The sequence below is a fragment of the Geotrypetes seraphini genome, chromosome 4, assembly GCF_902459505.1.
Source record: "Geotrypetes seraphini chromosome 4, aGeoSer1.1, whole genome shotgun sequence".
Classification (NCBI taxonomy): Eukaryota; Metazoa; Chordata; class Amphibia; order Gymnophiona; family Dermophiidae; genus Geotrypetes; species Geotrypetes seraphini.
The window spans coordinates 250,523,865-250,543,398 of NC_047087.1; the positions used below are offsets into that span (position 1 = coordinate 250,523,865).

General features: G+C 43.9%; 2 protein-coding genes across 3 annotated transcripts in view; both read left to right on the forward strand.

The window, feature by feature from the left end:
- Positions 1-19,534, forward strand: part of PCDH15 (protocadherin related 15) — a 2,123,136-nt gene that overhangs the window by 378,353 nt on the left and 1,725,249 nt on the right. The gene's annotated exons all lie outside the window — the stretch shown is intronic.
- On the forward strand, positions 5,916-8,920 carry LOC117358983 (zinc finger and SCAN domain-containing protein 9-like). The gene is made up of 2 exons (XM_033941008.1): positions 5,916-5,945; positions 6,039-8,920. Exon 2 carries the CDS (start codon positions 6,052-6,054, stop codon positions 7,354-7,356), a length of 1,305 nt encoding a protein of 434 aa, XP_033796899.1. The 5' UTR covers positions 5,916-5,945; positions 6,039-6,051; the 3' UTR covers positions 7,357-8,920.

Genomic DNA, 19,534 nt, shown 5'->3' on the forward strand with positions numbered 1-19,534 from the left:
CTACCTAGCAGTCTCCGTCTAGCTCATCATGATTGGTGCAAGGGAGGTCAGTGTTAGTATACTCAGCAGAGCTAACCTGGTTAGCTCTCCTGCATAAGGGTTTACTGTTTGTTCTAGTCAATCTTGTGATGAAGCTAGGAGAAGAGCTAGATTTGACACAGTACTAAAACGGCTAGCGTACCTTAGTAAAAGGACCCCTAAATAAATAAATTAAAAATAAATAAAATAAAATTTGGGCACAGATCCCAAGCTTAGGCATCGCTAGGTAGCTGCAATTAGGGCACCGTTTAAAAAATTCCCTAGTTTTCAATTATGTTGTAGTAGAAAGTCTATATTACTTTTAGAAAGTATTTGAAGGAATTTAAGGCTAACCCCCCTTTTACAAAACTGCAAAAGCGTTTTTTAGCACAGGCCAGTGCACTGAATGCTCTGCTCCCGATGCTCCTAGGAACTCTATAAATGTTGGGAGCAGCACAAAGGATTCAGCGTGCCAGCCTGCGCTAAAGACCGTTTTTGAAAGGGGGGATGGGTTACATTTCTTAACTCTGCTCTGTCCTTACCACTTGAGAATTTCTTCTGCTGCAGGCTGTATTTATAGAACTGGAAGTACATTTATTTTTTCTTTTGATATATAGAGTTTCTTGAGCCAAAGTACATTAATATACCGTAGTTTGCACTATAATAAAAAAAATTGATATGATTTTTATCACAGGTGACTTGGATATAGCAAGGTTTTGCAGTGCTCATGCCAGTTAATGATGATGACCTTAATGCAACCCTGCCCATAAATAATTGAAAGAAAACAGATAACAACAAATAGAGTACCTTCTCTCAATACATTAAATGTTTATTTCATGAGTATAAAAGTCTCATAACTCAAAACTATTGAATACACAAATAAGTTATGAAGGACTTTTTCTCAAATGAATAAAGCAATTGTCCTTCATGGGTGTAATGTTACAAATCATCTGAGATTCTCAGTTTGTAATTTTTTTTTTTTTAATGTTAAATGTTACCAAATAGTAAAGAAACCAATATCTTGACTCAGTACAGCAATGAAATAAGTATACAGTATAGTATAGAAAAAAATAAATACAAAAAGATAATGAACATGCAGATTCCCCATGTGGAAAAAAAGAGTGTTTATCCCTTAAAGGTGAGATAAATATCTAAGGCAATTGTTGGAAAAAAAATAAAAAATAAAGCAGGCCTAATAAGCAGTTATAGAAACCAATACAAAATAAAGCAGAAAAATACTATGATAACCAAACACACTTCTATTTGTCATTAAAAAAAAAGTACATACGTGTATTACAAACACTAATACAGAGGCACCACAACAAGTGCCCAAAGAAGCAGAGCAACCAATATAATGACAAATGAGGAAGAAAAAACCTCAAATCCCAACCTCCACCCTACAGAGACAGATGACAGGTATAGGCATTTAAAAAAAAAACCCTCCTCATACACAAATTAAATTAGTGCTTTGTGCAATGCAAGTAAATCCACTGAGATTTCAAAAATTAACAAATAAAAGTCTTATCTGTATTAGAAAAGGTCTGTCACATTGATGAAGGCCAGCATGCTTCAGGCTTGAACATACCTAGCACAGACCTAGCAGCAACCCCCCAAAAACAAACAAATAAACAAAAAAAACACATACCCTCTCTTGTATGAACACACAGCATGGGTTTTAGCACCAGCAGCGGTGGTAACTGCTCCAACGATCATAGGAATTCTATGAGCATTGGAGCAGTTACCGCCGTTGCCGGTTCTATAACCCGCACTATGCGTTCCTAAGAAGGGATAATAACTTCAGAAAACAGATATATGCATATACACAAGTGCTGAAAAATACATTAGCATACCACAGAGTGATACAGGGACATTATAACATTGTCATCTTTGCTTTCCATTCCTTTCCTGATCATTCCTAACTTTCTGGGGTCCTTTTGTTAAGGTGCACTAACTGATTTAGCACACACTAAAGATTAATTGCGCTAAATGTTAAGATGTTCATAGGAATACAATGGATGTCTTAGCATTTAGCGTGCACTAATCTTTAGTGCACGCTAAATCAGCGCACCTTAATAAAAAGGACTCCTCTTTTTGCTTTCTTAGCTGCTGCACATTGAGCTGAGGGTTTCAATGTATCCTCAATGATGACACCTAGATCCTTTTCCTGAGCAATGACTCCTAAAATGGAACCCTGCATCACATAGCTATAATTCAGGGTCCTCTTTCCCACATGCATCACTTTGCACTTGCTCTCATTAAACATTATCTGCCATTTGATGCCCAGTCCACCATTTTCACAAAGTACTCATGCAGTTCTATGAGTGTCAGAGCATTTACCTTACTGTCCCACAGTATAAACCTCTACTGCAGCTTTGTAAAAACCGACATAATATTTGTAACTAATTATCATATTTTTCGCTCCATAAGATGCACTTTTTTCCCCCAAAAAAGTGGGTGGAAATAAGGGTGCGTCTTATGAAACAAATATACCACAAACACATCCCGGGCATTACCTTTAAATTGTGGAGGTTGGTGGACAGCTGCCTGCTGATTGTCGGGGCTCGCAGCGCACAAGCACGCTAATGCCTGGGCCCGCAACACTTCCTAATTGTGCCTGTCGCTGGTGTTTCACTGGACGGCTGCCTGCTGTTTACTGGCATGATGGGGCCAGCGGTCTACAAGCGCACTGTTACGTGGGTGCGCACCACTTCTGAATGGCTGTCTCAGTTCTCGCTAGCTCCTTACGAGAACTGAGGCAGCTATTCAGAAGTGGTGCGCGCCTATGTAGCAGCGTGCTTGTGCACCACTGGCCCCGATATGCTGGTAATCAGCAGTCAGCCATCCAGCGAAGCACTAGTGACCGGCTTTATCTCAGTGCTCCATATGTCTCTAAGACTATTTTGGGGTTTTTTAAATTCAAGAATTCAGAAATTAATTTATACCACCGGGTGGTCTGATGTCCTAAAAAATCTGTCTGGAAGCATAGGACCTGCAAGCTATAATGAGTTTTAATGTTTTGCCAATCAGGGAACCCACTATGAATGGCCTGCTTCAACTTGCTTGCAACCACCTATAATTTTGAGACTTTGAAATATCGAATGATTGTTGCAGTCGTGAAAATTCAAGCAGTTTCCCATTATATATAACATCATCTAATGTACAAATGCCTACCTGCATCCAATGCTTCCAGAAGATCCCAGACCCACCTATTTGAATCTTGGAGTTTAGCCATAAGGATTGATAAGTAGATTTTTCTATTGAAATATCTGTTAATTTATTAATAAATTTCAAGGTTTTCCAAGTATCAAATAAAATACTATTGTCCTTAACATATGTGGGTAACTAGATACTCAACACATGAAACAATCGCAATGGGGACATAATTAGCCAATCTGGAAGATTTTCCATAAGCTCGGGGAGTATCCAATACATACCCTGATGCATTATATAGGCTTGATGGTACCTATAAAAATTTGGGAAATTTACCCCACCCGTTGCAATTGTTTTTGTAAAGATAATAAAGCAATTCGAGCTGCTTTACCCAGTCAAATAAAACACTGGCAACATACCCATTTGGTAGCAAACCACAGGCAAAATAATCTTGTTAACCGTTTGGATTCTCCCCCATATGTAAAAGGTTCCATTGCTCACACATTTCTGTAACCTCCAGCAATAAAAATCTTTCATTTACTTTCATCATCTCTTCCAGTGTTTTATGAATCCAAATACCTAAATATTTTATACCCTCTTCCTTCCAAAGAAAGGGGAATGAATCAAATAATCATTTTGGACAATGTACATTTAGCAGAAGAACCTCTGATTTACTCCAATTTATTTTATTAAAATGTAATGTCTTATTAGCATATGTGCTATATTTTCCTAGATATTCCTAGGTTGCTTTTTTTTGTACCCCACAATGAACCGTTATAAAGGTATATGTGAGTGATGTTGGCATTGGTATTGGTACTCACTGATAGAAGATGACCAAAACCGTTTTTTTTTTAAATCTAGGTTTTATTTAAAACTGAATCTGTGACAAAAATTTGCTGTTCCAACACTACCTAATCTTAAATTGGCTCAGCCCTATAATCTTGACTAGCTCTGAGGCCCAGATTCTGTAAACAGCGCCTAAATTAGCTGACACCTAGAAAAATGATGCAAGCGGTGATCAATCACGCTTCAGCACCCCTTAAAGAATCACATCTAGTGGGCATCTATGTAAAAATTTAGGCACTGGAAATGTAGGATGGGGTTTTAAAGGCTGTCACAATCCGTCCCCAGTGGCTCCGCTCATTCCAGAGCTGCCGGTGGCTAAACCTTATCCAGCCACTCAGCGAGCTAACCACGGGGATAGGATTGTGACTAGTCCCAGGAAAAAAGGTACATTTCCCTTTAACTGGAAGCAGGCTGAACTGCAGGGAGTAGAGGAAGGAGAGCAGAACAGCTCAGAAGAGCCTGAGAGGGACCTCCCTCCTCCTGTTCACTCCCAGCTGAGGCCCATGGTGAGAAAGGTAAAACAAGCTAAGCAATCAAGGCAGGTAACTCCTCCCCCTCAGAGAGCAGGGTGTGTTCGTTTGAACAATATAGAGGCTGCTCTGAGGAGAGGAAAGTTAGTTGGCCCTGAGCCAGCTCAGGGAAGGGTCTCTCCTGACTATATTCCTGACTGTGAGGAGGTGACCATGATGGAAACTGACACTGACCTTGTTGCCAACCAGCCAGCCCCACCTGAGCCCATGGAATGGGTAGAGAGCCTTGGACTGCCTGAAGATACGCTCATGCAATAAAGATAAGTGGCAGGTCTGAAGGTTTGGAGCCTTTCTCTGTTTATTAGAACACTGTTGTGCAGTTGTGCTGTGTGTGAGAAAGTGCAGGGACTTGTGCTGAGAAAAAAAAAAAACGTTTTTTTTTATTGTTGTTTTGTAACTCAAGTGGCCTGAATTGGGGATGCATTTCTGTGACTGTGAGGGAAGTAAATGTCATAACTTCTGGGGAGAATTCACTTAAGATCCAGGTCGGGATAGTGGGGCCATTATTGGCATTCTGATACTTCAGAAAAGTAATAAGTGAATTCCTTTACTCCCCTCCCCCACCAACAGTTTCTCTGTTGGATTCAGCCCAGCTTTAAACTTGCTGAGCTTAGAGGCCCAGAACTTGAGTGAGAGTGTGTAAGGTTGCTTTATCTTCCCTAAGGTAAAGACAAGCCCACTACAGTTCTGTTTGCTATTTTTGGATGTAAATGATACTTACCTTAATTGCCTGATTGAAGGTAGCAGTGGCAACCCATTCCAGTGGGTCCACTCCAGACTTTATTTTTGGTTATCTGTGTGCAGCATTCTATTTGGACTTTGGGGTTTTTTTTTATGAATGCTTAAGGGAGACGTTGCTCCCAACTTCGTTTCAAGGAATAAAGGGACTTTGAACAAGTGAACTGATTTGTTTATTTTTGCTATTTTGCTTCCTGACAAGAAAAGATATTCCAGCAGGACTTCCTTCCTTCATCGGAAGCACGTCGGAGTTGCGCTCGGGTGAGCAGAGGCCGGGTTACGGCAAATACAGGTACCGGCTCTGTCACATATGGTATCAGGAGTGGGATGAGCGCCTCCTGCTGGACATTGTGAGAATTGGGAAAAAAAAAAATATATTTTTTTTTTTGGAAAAAAAAAAAAAGTTTTGGACTTGTGAATAATTTGTTGTTTTAGCTTGTTATTTTAGTTTGTTGTATTGGTTCCAGTCTGAGCGGAGCGGAGTTCCAGAAGTCTTCCGACCGGGGTGCAGAGGAAGCAAGTGGCTTGGCTGTCCCAGCTGCACCAGTGAGGAGCCAGAGTCGGAGGAGGCTGAGGATCGATATAAGAGGACAGAAACGCAGCTATACGACTGGGGGCCAAGGAGGCCTACAAACAAAAGGCAAAGACTCACCTTGTGCTCTGGTAAGAGGCTTGACCAGGGGGGTGAGGGAGTTTGACTACACTCATATAGTGGTACCGCACTTGGGTTGGTCTCTCTCGCTTTGTTTTTTGTAGGTTAATCGGCACGATGGACCAGCAACAGCTGATAGCGTTCTTGACGGCGGAACGCCAGAAGCAAAGCGAGGACTTACAAGCAGTGCTAAAGACCAACCAGGAGTTATGGTACCGGTCTCAGGAATTATCTCGGCGGCAACACGACGAGATGGTGCTAGCGATGGGGGAGCAAACGCAAGTACTGTCTAGAATTTTGCAGAACCCATCGACATCGGCAGGCAGTGAGCCTGGACACAGTAATTTGCCACAACCCTCAGGAGCAGCTAACCCTCTAGCCACGCTAAATCTGTGTAAGATCACACCAGCGGATGCGCCGGATGAATTCCTATCCGCGTTCGAGAGGGTAGCTACTGCTGCTGGTTGGCCTCAGGGTCAGTGGGCTGTAAGGCTACTCCCATGCCTTGCAGGAGAAACCCTGTCTGCTTATCAGACACTAGCCCCTGAGGTAGCTAACAATTATCAAGCTGTAAAGACACATATATTGGAGTACTTAGGCTACACTCAAGAGCATTATCGCCAGCGGTTTAGAGCAACCCTTATGCAGGATAAGGAAAGGCCTAAGGCACTTGCTCAAAAACTGTCTAAGTTGGCTGAGAGGTGGCTTAGTCCATGGCTTGGGGATGCCCGGGCCATTGTATTAGAGGTGATCAGGGAGCAGTTTCTGCAATCCGCTCCCAAGAATTTGAGGGGCTGGGTGCAGAAACAGGGCTGCAAAACCTTAGCCCAGACCTTAGAGGTAGCAGAAGCCTATTTGGACGCCCAAGGCGCCTATGAGGAGGGAAAGACAACCACCCTACCAGGCCTGGGAAAAGCTAAGGACAGCCGAGGTCAGGACCCACCTAGGAAAACTACAGGGTACCCTAGGGCGAAGGAGCCTGTCCCTGAGAAAACCCAGAGGTGCTATCGTTGTGGGAAAATAGGGCATACCCAGAGGTACTGTAGGGTAACAAGGGATCTGATAATAACTCAGAGGCCTGGGGCCCCGATTCCCGAAGAATATCAAGTCATAGTCTCAGTAGCCAACAGGGAGGTCCCGGCTCTGGTCGATACGGGGGCTGAGCAGTCGGTCGTATCAGAGCAACTATGGGATGAATTGGGCTCAGATCAGGAGCTGGGGGTGAAGCAAGTACCCATCACCTGTATACACGGAGAAACACAGGAATACCCCCTTAGAGACCTGACCATTCAACATAGGGAAAAAAAAAACCCGAATATCAGTGGCAGTTTTAAAGACAACACCTTACCCATTAATCCTGGGAAGAGATTGGCTGAATCGGGCGCAGATAGGAGTGCCGGAGAGGAAGGGGATGTTGAGTAAATGTGTGTTGGGTAGTCGGGTTGAGGAGAGCTTAGTCGGGCCCCGGGAGGGAAGACGACGGGCTAAGGGGTTAAAACCTAAATATGGGAAGCCTACAATTCGGTGGGCCCCGCTGTCAGATAGGGCCATAGCACCCACGCGGGTTTACGCTAAGGCTGCAGGCTATGACCTATATGCCGCCTGTGAACAAACTATCCCTGCTAAGGGAAGGTCCCTGATAAACACAGATATACAAGTATCTCCCCCGCCAGGTGCCTATCTACGGATAGCTCCAAGGTCAGGATTGGCGTTAAAGCAGTCAATCGATGTGGCCGCTGGGGTCATCGACCCAGATTTTAGGGGCAATGTCGCGGTACTCCTGGTCAATCAGGGTGATAGCGAGTACAAAGTGCAAATCGGGGATCGTATAGCCCAGCTTATTTGCGAGAGAATTTGGCACCCCAACCTGGTACAGTGGACCCGTCTCCCGGACACCAGCAGAGGAGAGCAAGGGTTCGGGTCCACCGGGGTAGGAACTATAGAAAGTAGGTCTCGCCCTGAATTAGGATCGGAGCTGAGAGGGAATATAGAAGCCGCTAAAGTAGCCGCACTAGACGCAGAGATACTGAAACTGAGAGAAGAATTGACACTAGCACGAAAGGATTGGGAAGCTAACCTAAGAACCCAAACCGAAGCCAAGTTCCAAGCTTGGAAGGATCCCCTAGACCGGGATAATCAACGGTCCAGGGAGGAAATAACTGCCCAGTGTCAGCGGGAGTCAGGGAAGCTGACCGACCTTATGGCGCAAATTACGGACCAACTGAAGGTAGTACAGGGGCAAATAAGGGAAAATGAAGTCCAACAGCAAGCGATCCAACGTAGCGTTGTAGAAATAAAGAACACTTGCGGAGAACTAACAAACCAAACTGGGAAAGCAGAAAGTTGGGTAACTAAACAACGGGCACAGGAAGAGCAACTGGAACAACACGCCCAGCATTTTGAAAAGGTGCTGGATACCTTTAGGGGAATAGAACAGGACCTGGAGGAAGTGAGGGTTCAGATTGCCCAAGTAAAAAAGGAAGACTTAGGGGATATCACACAGGTGGTAGCTGCCCTTGCCCAGAGAGTAGAAGGGTTGGAAAGTCCTCAGGATCAAGATACAGGGGCCTTAGCAGGGCCTTATGAGACACCCCTGTTGAGATGGCCGGAAGATTTTGAGGACTCTGATCCACCACCCCTAAATCAAGGGAGAAGGGCAAATAGGCCCCGGAAACGATATTGAGCATCGCCCTGGCAAGTTAAGTGTGAATGTGGACACTCTGTCTCGTATGCAAGAGGATAGTGAGTTGCCCCGGGAAAATAGGGACAATCAATCCTTAAGGGTGAGGGTATGTCACAATCCGTCCCCAGTGGCTCCGCTCATTCCAGAGCTGCCGGTGGCTAAACCTTATCCAGCCACTCAGCGAGCTAACCACGGGGATAGGATTGTGACTAGTCCCAGGAAAAAAGGTACATTTCCCTTTAACTGGAAGCAGGCTGAACTGCAGGGAGTAGAGGAAGGAGAGCAGAACAGCTCAGAAGAGCCTGAGAGGGACCTCCCTCCTCCTGTTCACTCCCAGCTGAGGCCCATGGTGAGAAAGGTAAAACAAGCTAAGCAATCAAGGCAGGTAACTCCTCCCCCTCAGAGAGCAGGGTGTGTTCGTTTGAACAATATAGAGGCTGCTCTGAGGAGAGGAAAGTTAGTTGGCCCTGAGCCAGCTCAGGGAAGGGTCTCTCCTGACTATATTCCTGACTGTGAGGAGGTGACCATGATGGAAACTGACACTGACCTTGTTGCCAACCAGCCAGCCCCACCTGAGCCCATGGAATGGGTAGAGAGCCTTGGACTGCCTGAAGATACGCTCATGCAATAAAGATAAGTGGCAGGTCTGAAGGTTTGGAGCCTTTCTCTGTTTATTAGAACACTGTTGTGCAGTTGTGCTGTGTGTGAGAAAGTGCAGGGACTTGTGCTGAGAAAAAAAAAAAAACGTTTTTTTTTATTGTTGTTTTGTAACTCAAGTGGCCTGAATTGGGGATGCATTTCTGTGACTGTGAGGGAAGTAAATGTCATAACTTCTGGGGAGAATTCACTTAAGATCCAGGTCGGGATAGTGGGGCCATTATTGGCATTCTGATACTTCAGAAAAGTAATAAGTGAATTCCTTTACTCCCCTCCCCCACCAACAGTTTCTCTGTTGGATTCAGCCCAGCTTTAAACTTGCTGAGCTTAGAGGCCCAGAACTTGAGTGAGAGTGTGTAAGGTTGCTTTATCTTCCCTAAGGTAAAGACAAGCCCACTACAGTTCTGTTTGCTATTTTTGGATGTAAATGATACTTACCTTAATTGCCTGATTGAAGGTAGCAGTGGCAACCCATTCCAGTGGGTCCACTCCAGACTTTATTTTTGGTTATCTGTGTGCAGCATTCTATTTGGACTTTGGGGTTTTTTTTTATGAATGCTTAAGGGAGACGTTGCTCCCAACTTCGTTTCAAGGAATAAAGGGACTTTGAACAAGTGAACTGATTTGTTTATTTTTGCTATTTTGCTTCCTGACAAGAAAAGATATTCCAGCAGGACTTCCTTCCTTCATCGGAAGCACGTCGGAGTTGCGCTCGGGTGAGCAGAGGCCGGGTTACGGCAAATACAGGTACCGGCTCTGTCACAAGGCCTACATTTCAGGTGTCTTAAGGGTTTTTTTGAGAATCGCGCTTAGGAGCACCAAAGTCATGCTTTGCCCAAAGAAATGTCCACTTAGGCATTAGGCGCCGCTAAGCACCATGCGATAGGCGCCTACCTTTTCTAGAATTGGGTAGGTCCTATCACCCAATTAATTTGTCTTTCAGTTACTGACCCTATTAAGGGGATTTTGTCAATTAATCCCCCTCTCTTTTACAAAACATTGGAAGCAGTTTTTAGCGCAGGCTGGTGCGCTGAATGCTCTGCACTGCTCCCGACACTCATAGGAACTCTATGAGTTTTGGGAGCAGTGTAGAGCATTCAGTGCACCAGCCTGTGCTATAAAACACTTTTGTGGTTTTGTAAAAGGTGTGTGTGTGTATGTGGGAGGGAGTGGGAGGCACATGCGACCTGCCAGGTACTATTTTGAGGCCCTCTGTATGTTTATCATAGTCACAAAAGTAAAATAAAACAGTTTCTTGATCATATGTCTCTTTAGCTATAAATTACAATATTATTATTAAGACTTATCCAAAAGGAAAAATTTATAAACTATAAAGAGTTTTACCTTATGCAAAATTGTCATTTCTTTAATAAGACATTAACTATTTTTTTCTGAGGCCCTCCAAGTACCTACAAATCCAAAATGTGGCCCTACAAAGGGTTTGAATTTGAGACCACTGCTCTAAAGTCAACCCTGATAGCTACTAACCCATATATACTATGGAGAGTAGACTGTGTCTTCCTTTTTTCTTTAGCCAAAAGATATCACTTTGTCCATTGTTTGATGAAGAGGTTAAAAGTAGAAAACCATACAAAAAAAGAATCAGATCTGAACATGAACATTTTTCATCTGAAAAGCTGTTTTATACTTTAGAGATGTTGTGATACAATTTTGCCTGGAGGTGAAATTTTCACAAAGATTCAGTGAAGATAAAAGCTTTTCATAGTAATGGTTGTCATATCAGAAAGAACAATAAGAAAAAAATCAAATCTGACACGTTTCATGTTGACATTTGCCTTATGAATACAAGGACAGCTGTGACTACACTTGTCTTCATCTGAAGATTAGGTATCAGTCTATATAATATGTGCACAATGTACCGTAATAAGATAGAACAGAAGTGAATAGCATAGTTTATTCATACCTAAACACGGGGCTCAAAATAAAAAAAAAAAATCATCATAAGTTGGCACATGGATGTTCTAATCGCCAGGACATCCAAGTGCCAATTTTTGAAGCCTTTTTGCTGGACGTTTAATGAGATGTTGTTTCTGCTGTGCATCCAGAGTTCCAGGGGGCATATTGAGAGGTGTGTTATGGTTGGAATATGGGCAGACTTTGGGCAGGTTAGACTTGGATGTCTTGCAGTGATAATCAAACATTTCCCAGGACATCCTAGACAGAACTTAGACATTTTAGGCTAGAACTATTTTAGAAGCTAAAGTGCCCAAAAGTTAGCCAAACTTACCAGATGACCACTGGAGGGATTAAGTAATGACCTCCTCCCATACTCCCCCAATGGACACTAGCCCTGTCCCACACCAGAAAGATTTGAACGAAACAGTACGTACCTGTCTCTAGAACAGCAGCACGTGGTATGGGAAAGCATAGTAGATCACACGGCTTCAACTGTACCAGTACCCCCCCCCCCCTCCTGAGTGCCAGACTGCCCTGGTTCTGTTCATACAGTGCAGCAGTGGTCAGAAGGTTTATTCAGCAGCAATGTCCATTTAAGTGCCTCTGAATATTACATCCTGAGCTACTCAGAGTCATTAATCAGGCAAGAACCTCTCCTGCTTTATGAATATTTTGAATAATTTTATTTATTCTATATGCCTTTCACGTTAGTGGGCCTTTAACATATATGGTAGCATTCTTCATTTTGAGGCCTAGGGTCTTGTGCCAGCCCCCATTGACCCAAACTGTAACCATCTAATTTTTCTTCCAATGCATAACCCCCCCCCCCCCCCCTTAAGTTTCTGGAGAGTTACTGTTCCTGCCTCAATTACTGTTCTTTTTTTTTTTCTACTTGTACCAGACAATTGTTAGTGATTTTTGAACTGTGTACCCTCAAGAGTGGGAGTTTGTGTACCAGGAATTCAGACATAGAGATCTACTGTATGGTGTTGGCAGAATATCTGTTCTAGAAGTGGTACCAATTTCAAGTCTTCAGACATAGAAGAGGGGGCATTAAAAAACTGATGAGACCTCACTAAAACCCCTACATTCTGCGTTAATCCATTCATATCTGTATGTAGTACACACATTCACCCACCAAAATGTATAATTAATTCTATCATGGTTTTTCCAATTACTTGTAATCAATTGAATGGCTATACCTGTTAAGATCATAAATAGACGACTTATATTTACCTAGAGTGGGTTTCACATATAAAATTGTTCCACAAATTATAGCCTCATATGACATTGGAACATTTGAATCTAGTACTAAATTTATTTGTCCCCAAACTGACTTCCAATATATTAATATAAACGGACAAAAATACAACAGATGATTCAAAGTCCCTATACCAGTATGACAATAAATTTGTAAATTATTTAATTAATTAGATGGTAGGCTTGACTGGTGATTTTACAAGGTAAATACCAAATATAGCTGTAGGTGGTATTCTAAGCCACCCTAGATACCTTGTATGAAATAATTTTTTGTATTGATAGTTCTTCTCGGCCCTCAGAGATGCCACCAGGGAATCAAAAGATCATATCCCCTGGCTTTATGCACCTGATCGTCACTGGGTCGGTATTGGTGCAAAACTAGTATATCATCTTATAGTGAATTATTTTAATTTACTCTTATACTTAAAATAATAAATATTACTGAAGAGTTATTAGGTCAATATTTAGCTTTAACCGGGATGGTGGTTGACAAGGGATATACAAGCCAACATGTTTCACCCGTAGAGGGGGTTTCCTCAGGGCTACTATCCCTACAACGAAAGACTAGCTTTAGTGAGGGAAACGCTAAGCATAATAACAAAAAACATTCACACTAGTAATGTAACTGTATATTCATACCTTTCTGTTGCTACTTGTTCACGACGTGACCACCCGATCTAAGTTTTCAAGATGGCCGCGGCGTGGTAAGAACTTCTTTAAATCTCCCTAGTCCCGGAAGTGAGGTATGAAGGGGGAAGGGCCAAAATCCCAAACCACAACGTCACCCTACCCCCCGGGGGGGATCTAACAACAAAATTTCAATTAATAATTTTTTATCCTCCCATCATGTTCAAGAGAGTTTTGCACTAATACCGACCCAGTGACGATCAGGTGCATAAAGCCAGGGGATATGATCTTTTGATTCCCTGGTGGCATCTCTGAGGGCCGAGAAGAACTATCAATACAAAAAATTCTTTCATACAAGGTATCTAGGGTGGCTTAGAACACCACCTACAGCTATAATAAATTTGTAAAAACATAATAATGTATTTTCATCATATCTCTTCTTTTCTTTGGTTTATTTATCTTTACACATCCAGGGGGGTGGGGGGTTGGAGGGAGGGGAATAAATATTGATAGTGTTATTTGGGTAACTTTATTCTTTATTTGTATTGTATATTAGGATATATTATGATATTATTATATGCAGGAAAATGAAATTATTGAATGATATTTATGTTACCTGTATAGATAATAGTGGAATATCTTTTGTTCTTTCATTTGTATGACACTATTTTTGATTAAAAATCAATAAAGAATTAAAAAAAAAGGAGATGAGTATGTATTAATGATTGATTGGTTTCTCCTTTTTTTTATACTGTCGTTCCCCAAAAGCTTCAAGGTTGTTTATGTTTACAAATTCATAATACAGCAATCATAAAGTCACTCAGATAAAATCAATTGTGCACTCTTAATCACAAGCCAGGCTTTACACTGCTTACAATGATGGAGACTGATAGGAATGACAAATGGGGAGATGGATGGAAGAATGTGTATTCTGGAGAGAATATGTATAGGGGATAAGAGCTGGTAAGAGTACTATTACTACTTATCATTTCTATAGGTCTGTACATTAAAAGATTCAAGAGACAGTCCCTGTTTAGTGGAGCTTACAATTTAATCAGACAAACAGGACAAGTAGGGGGTTAGGGTGAGAGAACATGACCAGCTGAGAATGGTCTAGGGCAGGGGTAGGCAATACCGGTCCTCGAGAGCCGGAACCAGGTCAGGTTTTCAGGATATCCACAATAAATATGCATGAGATAGATTTGCATCTCAAATGTCCAAAAAATGGTATAAAATAGCATTTGGATGTTTTATTTTCTAAAACGTCCAAATTGCTACTTTTGAAACACAGTTTTAGACAGTTTTCTATGCTGTTTGACTACAGTGCGTCTAAATCTCAAAGGGGTGTTTTCGGGCATGTTTTGGACAGGATTAAAGAGGGTTTATGATTTGGATATTTTTCTGCAATAAGTGCCAAAAAGGTGACCAAACTGACCAGATGACCACTGGAGGCTTGAAGACATGGTCCTTCCTTACTCCCCCAAGGTCACTGACACCCTCCCCCCAAAGTTATAAATGAATCAGTATATAGCAACCTATATGGCAGCTTCAGATGTTATGGCCATTCCTATTAGAGCAGAAGCAAGCAGGTCCTTGAAGTAGCCTAGTGGTCAGTGCAGTGGACTATAGAGTTGGGGACCCAGGTCCATATCCTACTCTAACTAGTCCACTTATGGTGGAAAATATAAGTCCTCTAAAACCTAACTAAAACCTACTATGCCAACATAAAGGTGATAGTTGCAAGCATAAGGGCTATTGGAGACTAGAGGCCTGCACGGGATCGGGGATCACAGGAATCTCGCGGGTCTTGCAGGGGTCCCACGGGAATCCCCCCTTAACCCACGGGACCCCCTCTAGCCAACGGGACTCCCACGGGGATGGAAGGCTTTGGAAGCAGGGTTCATCCATATAATATAATGGACACGTCAGCCTTAGTAAAAGAGGGGGTTTATAAGTTAATTACCCGAACAGAAAACAAAAAAAAGGGTTCCACCAAAGAGATTCCACAAGGAAAACAGCAGTACAAACACAAAAGAAACTGTGGAATTGATTATCCTGTCAGAAGTAATTGCTGCTTTTTATGGGGACGGGCGGGGATGGAGGTAATTCCTTGCAGGGATGGGTAGGGACGGAGAGGATCCTGGCGGGGACAGGTGGGGACGGAGAGGATCCTGGCGGGGACGGGTGGGATTTCTGTCCCCGCACAACTCTCTATTGGAGACATATACAGTTGGGTCCAGTAGGTTTTAGATGAGTTTTGGAGGACTCACCATACAATGCAAGTCATCCAAAGTAAAAAACAGCTTAGGACACATTTTCAAAAAATACATCAAAAATTTTTTTTGTTTCGAAAATCGTCTAAGTATACGTCCTGCCAATCTGATCGTCCAAGTCCCGAAATCATCCATCTTTATACCACATTTTTGTCCAACTTTTTGTCCAAGTCAAAAACGCCTAGAACAAGCCCTGTTGGACGTGGGAGGAGTCTGCAAAGTGATGGACTGAACACCCAGATCATCATCACCTGGCAGCCTGGCATAGAAAAGCCTAGTAGTCCAGCACAGAGGCGGCTTAAGCCGTCTTGGCAGTGGGTTAGAGATCCATGGAGAGGAGGACCCATGCCCATAAGCTCCTGTAATCACTGCATTGATACTTAAACATGTGCACTCCCCTATACACCCCCAAAAGCCTATTGTACTGGCATATAAGTGGCTCCTGCAGCCATAAGGGCTATTGTGGTGATAGATAAGTGGGTCTAGGGGATTCTGGAGGTGGTTTGGGGGGGCTCACCATGCCCTATAAGGGAGCTGTAGTGAGGAGAAGACATGGCACGCTTTTTGTAAAGTTCACAGCAGTGCCCTCTAAGGTACCCCACTATTTAGGTGGCATGTCTGGGTGTGTAGTCCATCACTTTGCAGACCCCTCCCACATCCAACAGGGCTTGTTCTAGGTGTTTTGGACTTGGACGGAAAGTTGGATGGAAATGTGGTATAAAGATAGACGATTTAGTGGCTTGGACGATTGTATAATTAGACGATTTTCGAAATGAAAAAAAAAGTTGGACGTATCTTTTAAAAATGTGTCTTAAGCTGTTTTTTTTTACTTTGGATGACTTGCGAGATGGACGTAAACGGACTTAGACATCCCTTTCAATTATGCCCCTCCACATGTATTTGTATTGCAAAACCTTGCTCATTTAGAACAGTCACTACACTCCCGCAGTGTCAGAAAGAGAAGAACCATCGGCTCAGTTGTGATGTGACACATATATACTGTATGTTTATTTTATTTATTTATTTATTCAATTTTCTATACCGTTCTCCCAGGGAAGCTCAGAACGGTTTACATTAGTTTATTCAGATACTCAAGCATTTTTCCCTGTCTGTCCTGCAGTGGCGTACCTAGCATTGTGACACCCGGGGCCCATCATTTTTTGCCCCCCCCCACCTATCTGTACGAAAAACATGATTTTTAGTAACAAGCCACACGTCACACATGAGTACCTAGGAAAAGGCAGCATCTTACATACTGCAGTGAGTAGTACAACATCAATACACCCATTGTAAAACTAAACAAGTCAGACTAATACAGATCAATCCTACACCGTCAATCCTAACAGAAAACCATGTCTTTCAAACACACAGAACACAGAAAACACCTTCGCCTAGTATGAAATGTTATCACAAACTAACCCCTTCCCCTTTTACAAAACTGAAGTGTGGATTTTAGCCACGGTAGTAACAGCTCTGACGCTCATGGAATTCTGAGCATCAGAGCTGCTACCACCAGGGCTGGCGCTAAAAACGCTCCACAGTTTTGTAAAAGGGGGGATAAAATAGAAATACATAGACAAAGGTTAAATTGAACCAGCAAGAAGCTGGACTCTGCATACAATGCAACACCACAGAAACAGTGACACATGTCTCCTAAAGCAATAAATAAATAGAACATTTTTGTTCTACCTTTGTCTTCTCTGGTTTCTGCTTTCCTCATCTTCTTGTTACTCTCTTCCTTCCATCCACTGTCTGCCATCTCTCTGCCCCATTATGGCATCTTCTCTCCTTCTATGCCTCTTCCAGAAACTGTATGCCTCCCCCTTCCATCTCTCCTTTCACCCCCATTGGTCTGGCATCTCTCTCCTTTCCTTCCCTCTCCCACACCTCTCATCTGCAATCTCTTTCTTCCCTCATTTTCCTTTTCAATTTATTTTCTGCATCCATCTAGATTACATTCTTACTACCCTCTCATCAATTTCCTTTTTTACTGTCTACCTACAGCTCGCCACCTCTTTCCCTCAACCCTTCCAGTATCTAACTCTATTCTCTTCCCTCAATCCAGCATGTGCCCTTTTATCTTTCTCTTCCCCACTTCCTTCCAGCATCTGCTCCCCTTCTCCCTCCACTTCCATTCAGTCTGCCCCCCTCTCCCCCACACTTTCATTCATTGTCTGTCCCCCCTCTCTCTACACGTTCCATCTACTGTTCACCCTCTGTATCACCCCTTCCATTCTCTGCCCTTTCTGCCCTTTCCATCCAGTGTCCCTGCCCACTCTCTTCCATATAGTATCTTCCCTCTTTCTATGCTCCTTCCATAAACTGTCTCCTTTGTACATGATTAATTTCAGCCTCACTCCCTCTCCATTTTTCTGTCGCCCTATGCTCTGGAATCTCTCTCTTCTCCTTTCCTTCCTTCCCACTCCACCCCATAGTCTGGCATATCTATCTCCTTCCCTACCCCATGCCCTGGCATCTCTTTCTCTCCATGCTCTGGCACCTCTTCTCCCTCTGGTCTGTCATTTGTTTCCTGTCTCTCCCCCATGCCCTGGCATATTTCTCCTCTCCTTCCAACTCCCCCTCCTCCTCCATTATCTGGCATCTCCTCTCCTTCCTTTCTCTCCCTCCCTCCTTCCTTCCTTTCCCATGGTCTGGCATCTGTCTCCTCCCCCCCATGCCCTGGCATCTCCCCCTCCCCCTCCATGGTCTGGTATTTCCTTTCCTTTCCTTCCCTCCCATGGACTTGGCATCTCTTGTTCCTCTCCCTTTTCCTTCTCCCTCCTTCTGTGTCAGCATGCCCCCTATCTACTTACTACTCCAATATCCAAAACCTCTGGACTGGAGGCGATTCTTAGCTGCCATCAGCCCTTCCTTCGGATCTGCCGGTAACCAGCGATCGTTTCACCTCCCGCGCTAAAGTCTGCCTCCCTCCTTCCCTTCCTACAGCGCCGAAATGGTCAGGGGGGACCACCAGGTCCGGAATCACCCCCTATTCTCAGGGCCAGCATTAGGGGATGGCAAGGGGGCCCCGCGATCCAGGCAGCTCTCTTAGCTGTCATCAGCCCTGCCTGCGGCTGTGCCAGTAAAGCAAAACTGGTCAGTAAAAGCAAAGAGAGACACCGCGGGACTTTTCCACTTGCCTGCATCGCTCGAAGTTCTGCCACTCTCGATCCCGCCCCCTCTGAAGTGACTTCCTGTTTTTGAGGGGCGGGATCGAGAGCGGCAGAACTTCGAGCAATGCAGGTAAGTGGAAAAGTCCCGCGGCGTCTTTCTTTGCTTTACCGGCGCAGCTGTAGGCGGGGCTGATGGCAGCTAAAAGAGCTGCCTTGATCGCGGGGCCCCCTTGCCATCCCCTAATTCCGGCCCTGAGAATAGGGAGGGTGATTCCGGACCTGACGGCCCCCCCTGACCATTTTGGCGCTGTAGGGAGGGAAGGAGGGAGGCAGGCTTTAGCGCGGGAGGGGAAGCGATCGCCGATCCTTGGTCCCCTCGCACAGCTCCGGGATGCTGTCCCTGAAAACGGGACATTTCGGCGTCCGGAAGCGGTGGGTCGGGACAACGGGTCGGTCGGTTACCTTAAGTAAGAAGGGTGGCAGTAAGGAGGGAGGGAGCGTGATAGGGACCGGGCCGGCTGTGCACCCCCCTAAGGCTGCACCCGGGGCGGACCTTCCCCCACCCCCGCTCCCCCCTTGGTACGCCACTGTTGTCCTGACGGGTTCACAATCTATCTAATGTACATGAGGCAATGTACTCGTATTGCAAGACTTTGCTTGTTTAGAACAGTCACTACACTCTTGCAGTGTCAGAGAGAGAAAAGAACTATTGGCTCAGTTGTGATGTGTGTATATTGTATGTACTTGTATTGCAAGACATTGCTTGTATATCAAGTTAAAATTTCATAAAATGTTTTGCTTGTCTTGCAAAACACTTGCAAACCAAGTTACTTGCAATCCAAGGTTTGACTGTACATGTGAAACAAAAAGCTCATTGAGAAGTAGGTTGGACTACTGGGCAATCTAGGGATATATGAAAAATTAGGTAATAGTAGAAAACTAAATCAACATACGCAGGTGAGGCTGGACTCATTTAGAGCACTGGTCTTTGACCTGAGGGCCGCCGCGTGAGCGGACTGCTAGGCACAATGGACCACTGATCTGACCCAACAGCGGCAATTCTTATGTTT